General features: G+C 43.0%; 1 protein-coding gene across 1 annotated transcript in view; it reads left to right on the top strand.

Annotated features, from left to right (window-relative positions):
• CD58 (CD58 molecule) overlaps window positions 1–14,353 on the top strand; it is a 43,760-nt gene that overhangs the window by 22,200 nt on the left and 7,207 nt on the right. The window contains exons 3-4 of the mRNA XM_007169326.2: window positions 8,235–8,504; window positions 13,705–13,776. Coding sequence (XP_007169388.2) covers window positions 8,235–8,504; window positions 13,705–13,776 — 342 coding nt within the window. The remainder of the gene's footprint in view (window positions 1–8,234; window positions 8,505–13,704; window positions 13,777–14,353) is intronic.

Here is a 14,353-nt window from a genome sequence, read left to right as displayed (position 1 = left end):
GGATGTGACTGAGGTCAGGAGAACAGCACAAGTTGGGCAGAGCTGCTGGCAGCAGCATCCCTTGTCTTGCTGGGAATGTTCTGGAAAGGGATGTAGTGGTATCAATGAGCTCAGAACTCTGAACCATGGATAGTTGCTGCTCTATAAATTAGAGTTCCTGCTTCCCCTTGCAGCTCACACAGGAGATGGGATTTTTTTTTTTCCTCCTCTATCACTTTAAACTGGAACTGGGGATAGGATACAGGTTCCTCTGTGCTTCTCGCTGATGTTTCCAGGTTATTCTCCTTCCCTCATCTCTAAAGCACTTTCCTTGTTGCAGTCATCCAGAGGCTGATGGGTACACTTTAATGTTTCTTTTTTTCCCCAGTTTTATTGAGAAATAATTGACATCCATCACTGTACAAGTTGAAGGCGTACAGCATGGTGGTTTGATTTACAGGCACTGCAAAATGATTACCACAGTAGGTTCAGCTAACATCCGTCTTCTCATATAGATACCATAAAAAGAAAAGAAAGAAAAAAAGAAAAAAAAGGAAAAAAATGTTCTTCCTGTGATGAGAACTCGTAGTATCTTCTCTCTTAACAACTTACCTGCCTACCATACAGCAGTGTTAGCTGTAGTCATCATGTGGCACATTGTATCCCTAGTATTTATATGTTTTATAACTGGAAGTTTATACCTTTTGACCACTTTCCTCCAAATCCCCTTCCTCCCACCCTCCACCTCTGGTAACCACAAGTCTGATCTCCTTTTCTATGAGCTTGGTTTTTTTCTTTTTAGATTCCACTAACTCTAAAAAGATTTCTAGAGATTTCTCTCTTTTTAGAGATCCTACAGTATTTGCATTCTCAGTCTGATTTATTTCACTTAGCATAATGCCTTCAGGGTCTATCTATGTTGTCACAAATGGTAGGATTTTCTCACTTTTTTTTTATGGCTGAATAATAGTCCATTTATATATACCACATCTTCTTTACCCTTTCATCTGTTGATGGACACTTACAATGCTTCCATGTCTTGGCTATTGTAAATAGTGCTGCTAAGAACATCACCCCAATATTTCCTGGTTATTTTAGTGCCTGGTTCCTTTTCAGTGTTTCTGGTGTTCCTGCTGTCATAATTCTTGGTGCTTGTAGTATTTAAATAAAAGTTCTTTCTAATATCCTGACTTCTTAGTCCTTGCTCTCCTCTCCTGTAATGATCTTCTCCTTCACTCTGTCTTACCTCTCCCCACAGATATAATCTAGAACTTGTCTTTACCAGTGATTCCATTCCCTCCATCGTCTCAGTATCTCAGTTCCACTGCCTCGACTGGAAGCTCAGTTCCTCTGCTCTGCCAACTCTGACAGTCCTTCCCCCACTGATGTCCTCCCTGCCCTCCTTCTGCAGCCCCAGTGCCGTACTCACTCCCTGGGCTCACTCTGTTGCAGACACACAGAGCTTCTTTGCTCCTTTTCTGATTGGTCATGCTCAATGATTGAACTTTGAATGGACGAGCCCAGGCCAGCCAGGTTCAATCCAACGTTCTGTGCTCACGCCTTGTAGCTGCAGAAAAGCACATCACCTTGCAGAGTCCCACACTTTAAAATTCTGATTATTTACTGCAACTAAACCCAATATGTTCCTAGTGTCTTCACTCACCCACTCCCAGCAGTTACCTTTCCTCTCCTCAAACCTTGAACACCTCCTTCTCCAGACCCACTCCTCAGCTGAAGGCTTTGCTTCTTGTTTCACTGAGGAAAACAAGCAACCAGAAGAGAACTTCTACAAGCTCTCACCACCAGCCTATCTGCTTACCTGTGCCTGACCCTATATACCCTGTTCTCTACCATTCCTGTTTGGCATTTCTTATTTTCAGCTTGCTGAGTTCTCATCTGGAGCCAAACCCTCTACTTGTGCCCTGGATCCCACCTCCTCTCATTATACTCAGGGATGTCACTTCTGTAATTCTACCCACTCTCTCCTTACAGTAATTTCCTCCACGAGCTAATGGCTCATTCCCATCAGCATACAAATAAGCGATTATCTGTACCATCATTGCAAGCCCTCTTCTGGCTCCTCTCCTCCTCCACCTACCACCCACTTTCTGCCTTCAGTTTATAGAGAATCTACTCGAAGAGCTGTCTATATACCCGCTTTCTCCTATTCACTTTTAACCTACTCCAAACAGGCTTTCATCCCCACTGCTGTACCCAAACTCCTCATGACTTCCTCATGAATAAATCCAGTGACTCATTCTCCATCCACATCTTTCTCTCAGAAGTTTTTGAAACAGCTAATCACTCCCTTCTCTGTGAAACATCTCCTTCACCTAGCATCTAGGCACCACCCGACTCTAGTTTCCTTTTAACTCACTAACAGTTCCTTCTCAGTTTCCTTTGCTGGTTCGTTCCCTCATCCTCTTGCATCCCCCAACCTCTTTTTTTTTTAATTTATTTTTGGCCACGTTAGGTCTTCGTTGCTGCCCGCGGGCTTCCCTCTAGTTGCGGTGAGCGGGGGCTACTCTTCCTTGCGGTGCGCGGGCTTCTCATTGCAGTGGCTTCTCTTGTTGCAGAGCATGGACTCTAGGCGCACGGGCTTCAGTAGTTGTGGCTCACGGGCTGTAGGGCGCACGGGCTTCAGTAGTTGTGGCACACGGGCTCAGTAGTTGTGGCGTGCGGGCTCTAGAGCTCATGCTCCATAGTTGTGACGCACGGGCTTAGTTGTTCTGCGGCATGTGGGATCTTCCCAGACCGGGGGTTGAACCCGTGTCCCCTGCATTGGCAGGCGGACTCCTAACCACTGTGCCACCAGGGAAGTCCCTCCCCCAAGCTCTTAACATTGGCGACTTCAAGGCTTAAGCCTTGGACCTCTTCCCTTCTCTGCCTGCATTCACACGCAGGTGGGTGGGCTTATCACATGTCAGGGCTTTAAATAGCATTCAGTGCTGATAATGCATAGATTTAGAGCTCTAGCCCAGACCTCCGCTGAGCTCCTTAGGTGTTTATCTGACTGCCTACTCTGTCTCCACTCAGATATCTAAGTGGCCTCTCAAATCTCACATGTCCAGAAGTGAGCTCATGACCTTTCCCTCAAAACCTGTTCCTCCCCAAATCTTCCCCCTCTTGGTTAATGGCAGCTCCATCCTTGCAGTTGCTCAAGCTGAAACCTTGGTATCATCCTTGACACCTCTCTTTCTCTTGAACACCATATTCACTCCACCAGAAAATTTTGTTGGTTCTGCCTTCAAAATATAACCAGAATCTGACCACCTCTCATCACGTCCTCTGGTCTGATCCAGGACTGCTTCATTCTCACCTGGAGGATTGCAATAGCCTGCTAATTGGTCTCCCAGCTTCCACCCTTGCCCCTCTACAGTTTAATTTTAAACACAGAAGCCAGAGTGGTCTTTTTTTAAAAATTTTATTTAATTAATTAATTTATTTTTTTAAAAATTTATTTATTTATATGTATTTTTTGGCTGCGTTGGGTCTTCGTTGCTGCGCACAGGCTTTCTCTAGTTGCAGCGAGCGGGGGCCCCTCTTCATTGCGGTGCGCGAGCTTCTCATTGCAGTGGCTTCTCTTGTTGAGGAGCACTGGCTCTAGGTGCGCGGGCTTCAGTAGTTGTGGCACGCGGCCTCAGTAGTTGTGGCTCGCGGGCTCTAGAGCGCAGGCTCAGTAGTTGTGGCGCACGGGCTTAGTTGCTCCACGGCATGTGGGATCTTCCCAGACCAGGGATCGAACCCATGTCCCCTGCACTGGCAGGCAGATTCTTAACCACTGCGCCATCAGGGAAGTCCCCAGAGTGGTCTTCTTAAAACAGAAGTCAGATCACATCACTCCTCTGCTTAGAACTTTCTAGTGGCCCCATCTGACTCTGAGTTACAGCTAAAATCTTTACAGTGGCCTACAAGGCTCTGTGAGATCCGGCTCCTGTGACCTCCCCTTGCTTTTCTCAGATGTCCTAGTAATGCTTTTGCCTCATAGCTGCCTTTTCTGTGCCGCCACCCAGCACAACTCAACCTGTACCCATCTGTCCCCTCTGCTGCATCACAGTTGCACTTGTTTTATCCAAGATGTGGGTATAGTTCTAGGCCTACTTCCTCTATGTTAAAGGGTGTTTTAGGAAGATCCAACTGGTGGCAAACTGTGTAAGATGGTTTCCAGGGGATGGAGAAGAGGCAGAGTGCAATATAGCAGTTCAAGTCTGAGCTGTTTGAGGTGGTCTCAGTAGAACAGGATATAGCTGGATGAATAGCTGTCCCTCACCGGTTCAACTACCCAGTATCAGAGACAGTGGGAGGAAGAGAGAATTTCTCTGTTGTTCACCATTGTACCCCCAGAGCCCAGCAAAGGATTTGAATAGGTAATGGGCACTCAGCAGATATGGAAGCAATTGATCTGGATGATTGGGAGGTGGGATGCGCAATTTACAGTAATGGGGGGTGTCTCAGACTGGGTGACTGGTTTGTCCAGGAGATGAGGAACTCCTTTTAGATAAGTGAAGCTTGTTAAGGTGTGCAGGCATCCTGTTAGAAGGATCAATCAATGCCTTTGAAGAAGCAAAATCCTTAAAACCTGCAAGCTGGAGATTTGGCAGTTGTAGGGCAAGCAAACAAAAAGATTGATTCAGAATTTAAATTAGAATAGAATGCATTTTACGAGCCCCTTTATAGAGTTTGTAAAACTGAATTCGAAACATTTAAGTTTTTCTTTTTAAAACTTGATGAAATGTTTAAAAGTAATAATTTAAAAATAATTTAATTTTAAAAATTCCATGGTGACTCAACAAAGGTGCGTGATTTTGGTAGTTAGACTAACTGGATAGTCCTCAGGAAGCTCAGCAAAGGCCTGCAGAGGAGCAAGGTGCAGGGGAGGCGAGTTTCAATCAGGAGGCAATGAGGGATATTGGCCGTTAATGTGTTGACTTCAAGTTCTGGTTTGGGAATCGGGGTTTTAGCCTGTGGGAGTGGAGAGCCACTGTCTCTGATACTGGAGCAGAGAAGTGCCTTGATGAAATATATTTCTGGAAGGTTAATCAGATGGGAGGTATTTATGGTGGATTAGAAAAAGGAGACGCCAGGTTGGAAGCTACTGTGATCATCCAGGTAGACAGAGGTGTTAGTAGTAGATGTTTGGAAAGGAAAGAATCAGGAGACACTTCCAAGAAAGAGTTAATAAGATTTAGATTTTGGTTATAAAAATACATACCTGAGGGCTTCCCTGGTGGCGCAGTGGTTGAGAGTCTGCCTGCCGGTGCAGGGGACACGGGTTCGAGCCCTGGTCTGGGAGGATCCCACATGCCGCGGAGCGACTAGGCCCGTGAGCCACAACTACTGAGCCTGCGTGTCTGGAGCCTGTGCTCCGCAGCAAGAGAGGCCGTGATAGTGAGAGGCCCACGCACCGCGATGAAGAGTGGCCCCCGCTTGCCACAACTAGAGAAAGCCCTCACACAGAAACGAAGACCCAACACAGCCATAAATAAATAAATAAATAAAAATTAAAAAAAAAAAAAAAGAGACAAATAATTCCTGGAAAAAAAAAAATACATACCTGAATGTCAAAACGATTAGTCATACTTTTTTTTTTTTTAGAAATGAGGAAGTCATACTCCCGTGAGGGTATGTTAAGACTAAAATAATAAGACTCAGTAATCTTCCGGAGACACCAGACCCTTTAAGAAAGGATATTTTAGACAGGGGGATTTCCTGGCACCTCTAGGTTCAGAGCACCTACGTCCTTCTGTGTAAGTGAACATCTGGCTTTCCTCCTTCCCTCAAAGTCCCCTTAAAAATTTCCACCATCAGCGTTTAACAGTCCTTGCCCATCCTCTGATAACCTTTATTGCGTGGAGGCTGGTAATGTTCAGGTAAATAGAATTAACTGCTCTATCCTTAAAAGGTCTGGACTGGCGTATGACTTTTTATTAAAGTTTATGGAAATATACAAATGTCATCAGATATGTATAAGAAATTCTCATTTCTTACAGAATAGTGAGCTGAACTCATTAATTATAAGTTGACTAAGTTGTCTTAGGGATGAAGTAGGCACGTTTCTTGCCAGTTGCTTAAGGCACAGATGTAACTAATATTTGTTAGATTATAGCTGTGGTAAGTCCCGTCGTGGGCAGCGAGACTTTGGCCGAACTAGGTCCCGTCATGGGCAGCGGGACATTGGCTGAACTAGATCAATAAACTAGAATCTGTAACAGACCAGGTGAACTTTTCATCTTCCAAACTGAAACTCTGTACCCATTAAACACGAACTCCCCATTCCCCCCTCCCCCAGTTCCCTGGCAACCACCATTCTATTTTCTGTCTCTAAGAATCTGGCTACTGTAAGAACCTCTTATCAGTGGAATTGTGTAAGATTTATTCTTTTGTGACTGGCTTATTTCACTTAGCATAACATCTTCAAGGTTCATCCATGTTGTAGCATGTGTCTGAATTTCCTTTCTTTTAAGGCTGAGTACAAATGTGATTTTGAATGATCATGGTTAGGATTATCTGTGGTTTTCCAGTAGACCATGGGATTCTGAAGTGATTATTAGAAGAGGCTCCAAGTTGCTACTTGAGCCCTGGGCTCAGCAGTCATTTCTGCTCAGAACCTGTTCTTGGCCAAATCATGAAGCATGGCTTCTGGGCCTTCCAAATGTCCCCTCCCCTTCCTTATCCCTTTTCCCTTGAAACCAAGCTTTGTTGGTGCCTGCCTCTGCCACGACTCACCACTCGTCACCCTGCTTACTGATAGCAGGTAGTCTGCAGTGAATACACACTTGTGTGTGTGTATGTATGTGTGTCTTAGAGTTCTTTTAACTAAAAAACACAACTTCAAGGCAGCATGTAATGAATTACGTGAGCTAGATTAAACCTAAAACTTGAGGAAACGCCAAGCAGAAAGGGAAGTCGCGTGTGACTCAGGTCTAACAAGACAGGCTGGGTGTGTTATTTAACTGAGCCAGAAAGAATTCAGGAGGAGAAGAGGGAGGCAAGATGAGATGAACATATTTATTTTTTAGATTATTAAGTGGAGCTTGTGTTCCTTTGTCTTAGAAAATATTTTAAATGACAGCATAGTATCGCATCATCTTGATGAACTTTAATTCGCTTTTTAGTAGATGTTTGCAAGGTATTGAAATTTTATTATCCAAATGCTACCATGACCAATTTTTGTATCTTCCATATATTTTTACATGTTTCTCACATCTCTTATGATTAGTTTTTGGTGGAAAGGAGAGATGCAAGAAGGTATATGAATTAATAAATAAACCACTGACTAATGGGGTGAGCCGATTGGCTTTGAGGTTAAATTTAGAGGGTGATAGTGGCGTGTCATGACTTTTGTCTTATCCATCCTTGCAACTCCAGCTGCCTTAGCCAGCAGGAGGTGCTTCCAGAATAAACGTGGGGGTGAGGCCTCTAGACCGACAGCGCTGTGACAAGTGCCATGCCCTCCTCTACCTCAGGGTGGGGCCAGCCCACAGTACAGCTCCTCAGGACCTTTTGCAAAATCCTTTGAGTCAGGTGTGCTTTGGAATTCAGCCTTCTTCAGATTTTAGAAAGGCAATACATATAAACTGTTTCCTCTGTGTGTGTTAAGAAGCACTTCACTTAGTTATGGAGAGCCGCTTACTCAAGCATGTAAATATTTTTAGTAAAACATGGTAATAAATATTTGTGAAAAATCTTTTGGCTTTCAGAACTCTGGATTTCAGAATTGAGGATAAGTGATTTGGGGCCCGTATCTATGCTGAATTTGAGCAGATAGATCTGACTCAGAAGAAGAGAGAATTCTCTCCCCTTGGTGCTCAAGGGGGTGGACTGCTCGTCTTTTCAAGCTCATAAGGAAATTAGGAGCTCGCTCTTTTTTTTTTTTTTTTTTTAATTTTTGGCTGTGTTGGGTCTTCGTTGCTGCACACGGGCTTTCTCTAGTTGTAGCAAGCGGGGGCTAGTCTTCATTGTGGTGCACGGGCTTCTCATTGCAGTGGCTTCGCGTATTGCAGAGCACAGGCTCTAGGTGTGTGGGCTTCAGTAGTTGTGGTGTGCAGGCTCAGTAGTTGTGGCACACGGGCTCAGTTGCTCCATGGCATGTGGGATCTTCCCGGACCAGGGATTGAACCCATGTCCCCTGCATTGGCAGGTAGATTCTTAACCACTGTGCCACCAGGGAAGTCCCTGGAAGCTCTTTCTGAATTTGCAGATGAGTCTAAATATTACTCTTTTCTGTACTAAACATTACTTTTTTTTTTTCCCAGAGTCTCTTCCATCACCAACACTATCTTGTGCATTGACTGACGGGAACATTACACTCCAGTGCGTGATCCTGGAAGCTTACGACACCCATGTAGAACTCATACAGTACTCCTGGGACTGTCCTTCGACAATACAGTGTCAGAGTGGCTCAAAACCATCTGAAGCGTATGTTACGAAGGAAGGTGATCTTTCACAGGAAATTCAGTGTATCATTAGCAATCCATTATTCAGAAGGACAACGTCAATCATTTTGTCAACCTGTGTCCCGAGTGGTAAGTGACTGCATGTGTCATGGTAGAGATCCTATATACACGCGGGGTTCATGGACCTACATACAAGTAATGGCTCATGAATTGCATACCACAGATGCAGTAACTAACATACACTTCATAAATGTGAAACTTAAATTGAGTTACAGTTTTCACAGATACTTTATTACAGATATAAAGCTAATATTTTTTAGTACTTTCTGTGTCAAGTACCATTCTAATACATATGTTAATTAATTCCATCCCCATGCAATCTAGTAATTATCCTTATTTCATGAGGAGAAACCAAGACATAGTTGGGAGTTTAAGTTGCTTGTCCAAGGTCAACAGCCAGTAAGTGGTAGAGCCTGGTTTTGAAATCAGGCCATCCGGCTTCAAAGCCCATGCTCTTAATTATTCACAATACTGCTTCCTAATATTCTTCATTACCATTGTGTTCTTCAAGGTTGCACACGTGCAACAGGAAGGTGCCTTCAGGGACTTCCCTGGTGGTCCAGTGGTTAAGACACCAAGCTCCCAATGCAGGGGGCCTGGGTTCGATCCCTGGTCAGGGAACTAGATCCCACATACATGCTACAACTAAGAGCCCGCATGCCGCAACTAAGAGCCCTCATGCCGCAACTAAAAGATCCCACACGCGGCAACGAAGATCCTGTGTGCCGCAACTAAGACCTGGCACAGCCTAATTAATTAATTAATTAATTAATTAATTAATTATTTTCAAAAAAGTGCATTCAATACATTTATCTAGGCTAACGCTTGGTTAATAGCATGACAGTCTGTCTCAGCTATGGTCTTTTTATGTTGCTTAAGTATCATGTATATTTGTAATTTACAATTCTTCTTATCTGTTTTATACATTATACCCCCAGTTTATAAACAGACGGATCAGTAATTTTAAAGTGGTTCACTAAAGCATAAGAGATGAAAATGGTAAATACTGTATTTCAGGATAATATCACAATTGTGAGGTGTGAACAGGATTCTAGGGCAGATAAAAAATGTGAGTCTCCTTGGGCTGGGGTAGGGTGATTCTGCAAATAAATATTTTTCTTTTTTAAAAAAATATTTATTTAGGTCACTTAAGTAATGGAAATAGAATCGAAATTTAAGTCTTCCAATTTCTGGAGTTTTTTTCCATGACACCATCCTGACTCTTTATATTATATATCTCAAAATAAATCAAATTAAAAAAATGTTTTTGGACTGATTCACGGGAATTGACTAGTGAGAACCATACCATGTTAAATGAAAGTACAGACTGTGGAAGATTTTATAGGACTGAAGATCAAGTTTCTTCAATAAATAAATTATAAGGGGAGGAAAAAGAGAGGTGATGGGGGGACTTAAAGTTTAAGGAAATTTAAGAAACATATCAATTAATTGCAATGTATGGACCTTATTAGGTCCTGATTCAAACAGAAAAGAGTAAAAAACAGGAGCGATTTAAACAGAGATCCCATGTTTGATGAGGTTGAACACAGTATTTTAAGTCTGATGATGCCATGGTTGTGTTTTACAAAGAATCTTTATCTTTCGGAAATACATACTGAAACGCTTATAGCTTATAAATTGTGCTCTCTGGAGTCAAACAGGGGCTCGCGTCTCTACTTGCTCCATAGCAAGTGGGAGGGGAGAAGGAGAGGGATGGAACCTGGTCCTCCCCTTTAAAGATCAAGTGTGGCATGCATCACTTCCATTCACACCCCCTTGACCAGTCTGAGCTCATGGCCACACCTAGCTGAGGGGGGCTGAGAAGTGCCATCCTTTGCTGGCCATGTGCCCAGTTAAAACACAGGGGTTCTCTTCCCAGAGTGAAAAGGAGAGATTGGTTATTGGGGAGCAACAGATACTTCTACCACAATGTACTACAAAATGAATATAACTCATACAATTTAAAAACATATACAAAATCTAAAAAACTTAAAGAATGACATAAGTAGTAAAAATAAATAGAGGTTCTAATTTTTTTTTTTTTTTTTTTTTTTTGCACCTCATTGGTCATCTTATGTTCTCCCTGGGGGTTATGTGCCTAATTAGGAAACTCTTGGTCTAAGCAAGAGAAGATGGTGCCTTGGACTAGTAGAGTTGGGAGAAGCGGTTCCGATGAGGCTACACTTTGAAAATAGAAACAAGAGGATTTTCTAATGGTTTGAGTGGAGAAGAAGGGTGCCTAATAAGAAATAACTCAGATGACCCCTAGATTTCTGGCCCAAGCAACGGAATGAATCGTGTTGCTGTTAGACTGGAAAGCAGGGGAACAGCAGGTGTGTGGAAGAAATAGAGTTTGGTTTGGGACATGTTGTTTGAGATTCCCATTAGATTTCAAATGGAGACGTCAAATACGGGGCTTTGATTTATGAGTCTAGGTCTCTCGTGAGTGGTTAGGGCTGGAGATAGAGATTTGGGCATAATCAGAGTAAAGTAGGCATTTAAAGCCTTGGGACTAGAAGAGATCATGTGGAGGAAGCAGTCCTCAGAGAGGGGTGCTGAGACTGAGTCCTGAGGACTCCAGCATGTAGGGGGCTGCTAAGGGCAGAGGATCCAGCAAAGGAGACTGAAAAGGATCGCTAGGGAGGAAGGCAGAAAACCCCAAGAACTTGGTATCTCCAAAGCCGAGTGAAGAGAGAGCAAGCAACTGTCAATGCACTGGCCAGGTCAAGAAGGAAGAACGTAATCAAGAACTTGTATCATTGTTGTTTCATCTCCCCTAAATATCTGTTATCCCAAAGCGATGGATGACAGCATCTGGCATCATCCCATGGGAGAAAGGATTTTGGAAGGGACTGTATCAAGTAGCATTAGATTCAGCTGTTTAAAAAATTTTTTTGAAGTATCAGTGGCTTAAAAATGTAGATTACTTCTTTCATGCTAAAAAAAAACCCAACAAAACATTGGGGAGGGAGGGATAAATTATGAGTTTGGGATTAAAAGATACACACTACTATATATAAAATAGATAAACAAGGATCTACTGTATAGTACAGGGAACTATATTCAATATCTTGTAATAACCTATAATGGAAAAGAATCTGTAAAAGAATATATGTGTGTGTGTGTGTGTGTACGTGTACACACACACACACACACACACATGGTTGGCCAAAAAGTTTGGGTTTTTCTATAACATCTTACAGAAAAGGTAAAGTATATCAGATATATCGCTGTGCTGTATACCTGAAACTAACACAACATTGTAAATCAACTATATACTTCAATTTTTTAAAAAAAGGATAAATGATTAACTTTTCTCAACTAAAAAGAAATAATAATAATAGTTGGAGGTAGGCAGCCCTGGGCTCATTACTACTTTATGCAGTTGTGTGGTCCAGCTCCTGCACCTTCCCTGCTATCTCAGGCAGCGGGACCCAGGGAGGGGAAAATGGTGTGTCTTACCCCTTTCAGGGAGACTTTTGAGAAATACCACACAACCCTTCTTGCATCTCGCGGCCCAGAACTTGCCACATGGTTAAACCTTGCTACAGGAAAGGGTGAGAAACTAATCTTTTAGTGGAGTGGTGGTGTGCCCAGCTGAAAGTCTGAATTCTTTTATTAAAGAGGGGAGAATGGGTATGGGGAGCAACTAGCAGTTTCTGGCCAGGGGCCTCTCAAATCAAACCAATGGATTATTGCCTATTTGCTCTTAACTCACCTGTGTTCCTACTAAGAGGAAAGGGTGTGTGTTCATACTCTCATTCATTCATTCGTTTTCTCTCTCCCCTTCCCTCTCTTCCCCTTCCCTCTCCTCCCCTCCACTCCTCTCTCCTCCTCTCCCTTCTCTCTTATCCATGTTGTACTGGCTGTTAGTGACCCCACCCTCTCCCTTAGCAATGTGTGGTGATCATTTTGCCATATCCTCAGTATTCTGCCCTTAGATTTTTAGTAGGTGGATAGAGTCCACCTCATGAACACATCATTCTTTTCTATTGTGGACACTTCGGTTGTTTTAGCTTTTTGATATTGTAAGACTGCGGTAAGTATCTTTGTGCCTTTTTTGGAGGGAGGAGAGGGGCACATAACTGATAGTTTCTGTAGGTTAATATCTTAGAAATGGAACTGCAGGATCAAAGGACGTTAGTAGAGATTCCAATAGCATCAATTCAGTAGGTTCATGGCAACAGCTAATAGCTGTTCTTAAGTGTATTGACTCAGTTAATGCTCACCATTACCCTAGGAGGCGTATTTATCAGTTCCATTTAGAGTGATCCCCAAGAGGAAACTGAGACACTGAGAGGTTAGAGCACTAATCCAGCGTTGTCGCAGTGATTCGGTGAGCCTGTGGGCGCATCATTTAGCACAGTGTCAGCGGCTGTATGATGAACATTTCTCAGGCTTGCTATGCATGGCTGCCACATTGCCCTGCCAAGCACACGATACCAAGCTGTGCTCCCACTGGCCGGACGGGATGGCTGAATAGTGGACTATTTGCTGCTTTTAATAAACAGCACTGGGCCTGATATGTATCAACCTTGTGCATATACGTTTATTTAGAAATACAGTCGATTCTCTTTATTCACGGTAGTTATGTTTTATTGTCACTGTAAACACAGAATTAGTGCATATTGAACCATTGCTCCCAGGGGAGATACAGGTTTAGGTTCCTGCAAGCCTCCGGTCACAACATTTTTGGCAAGGAATCAATACAGAACCTTGCTTTACGTGTGTTTCTGTTTAAAGACACCTCATTTAATATATGTGGTTGATGCATGAACAGTGAATTCACAGCACCATAACTGATGCCTAAATGAAGCTTATCTAACACACATGTGTTTTCTCTGTAAGGCACACACAGCCTTCTTATGCTTGGGAACACGAGACAGCATTTCAGCACTGTGCTTGGGGGCCGTTTTAGACCGTGAAATAGCCAACAAAAAAGTACAAAAATGTGAAACGCATGACACTAAATAGACCACAAATAGGGCACATGTCTACAGTACAAGGGCTAAAACACAAGGGCAGAGCATTGCCTTGAACCTCAGCTTGGGAATGTGTACATCAGGCAACACAGTTTTCACCATTCTGTGGCCCATGTCAGCGCATGACCGTGAAAGCGCTGCAGGTATTGGTTTGGGGAATACAACTAAATTTTAGCAAGTAGATAAATTTGCAAATACAGAATCTACAAATAAAGAGGATCAATTGTATGTCTGTTTTGGTCAGTTCCAGCTAATTGTATTTCTTTCTTTCTTTTTCTTTTTTTCAGACAATACAAGGCACAGGTTTGTGCTTTTAGCCATACTGCCAGCACTAATATGTGGTTTGCTGTTTATAAAATGTACGTATACTTTCTTTTTTTAAAAAAATAAGTTTTCAAACTGGAATTGGTTTTTCAAAGGCCAGAAAATGATTAATTTGAAGATGGAAACAAAGTTTGAAATTTTAGCTGTTTCGAAAGAAACAAAACCTTTTTTGTTGTACTTGGTGTCTGGGGTTGCTGAGCATGTCGGGTTTCCCAAGATTCTGCATTATCTTGAGGTGGAATGAATCCTTGGGCCATAGAGGGCTGTACAGGAGTGGGAACACAGCCGAATATACTTAGGACTGTTCCACAGCCTCATATCTGTGGCCCACCTCAACATATAGTTATACTTCTGGTCTCAAGCCAGATTTTGCAAAAAACCTCTTACTCTTGGCTGCCATGGTCATAATTTTCGTGACTTATAGCCCAGAAGGAGGTCCCAGGTAGGAAGGAGCATTTGTTGAGTCGGGTGACATGGAGTGGGTAAAATGACCTGGTATTACCCGTGTTGCCTTCCTGAGCCTTCCTCAGTCTCCAGAAAGCAACCCATATGCCCTGGAGAACTGGTAACCTCATCCCAGCCTGTTCTTTCCTGGTGCCAAGAAACCCCTCC

This window comes from Balaenoptera acutorostrata, chromosome 1 (assembly GCF_949987535.1).
Source record: "Balaenoptera acutorostrata chromosome 1, mBalAcu1.1, whole genome shotgun sequence".
NCBI classification, from domain to species: Eukaryota; Metazoa; Chordata; class Mammalia; order Artiodactyla; family Balaenopteridae; genus Balaenoptera; species Balaenoptera acutorostrata.
The sequence above is the reverse complement of the archived record's forward strand: the minus strand, read 5'-3'. Positions and strand labels throughout refer to the sequence as shown.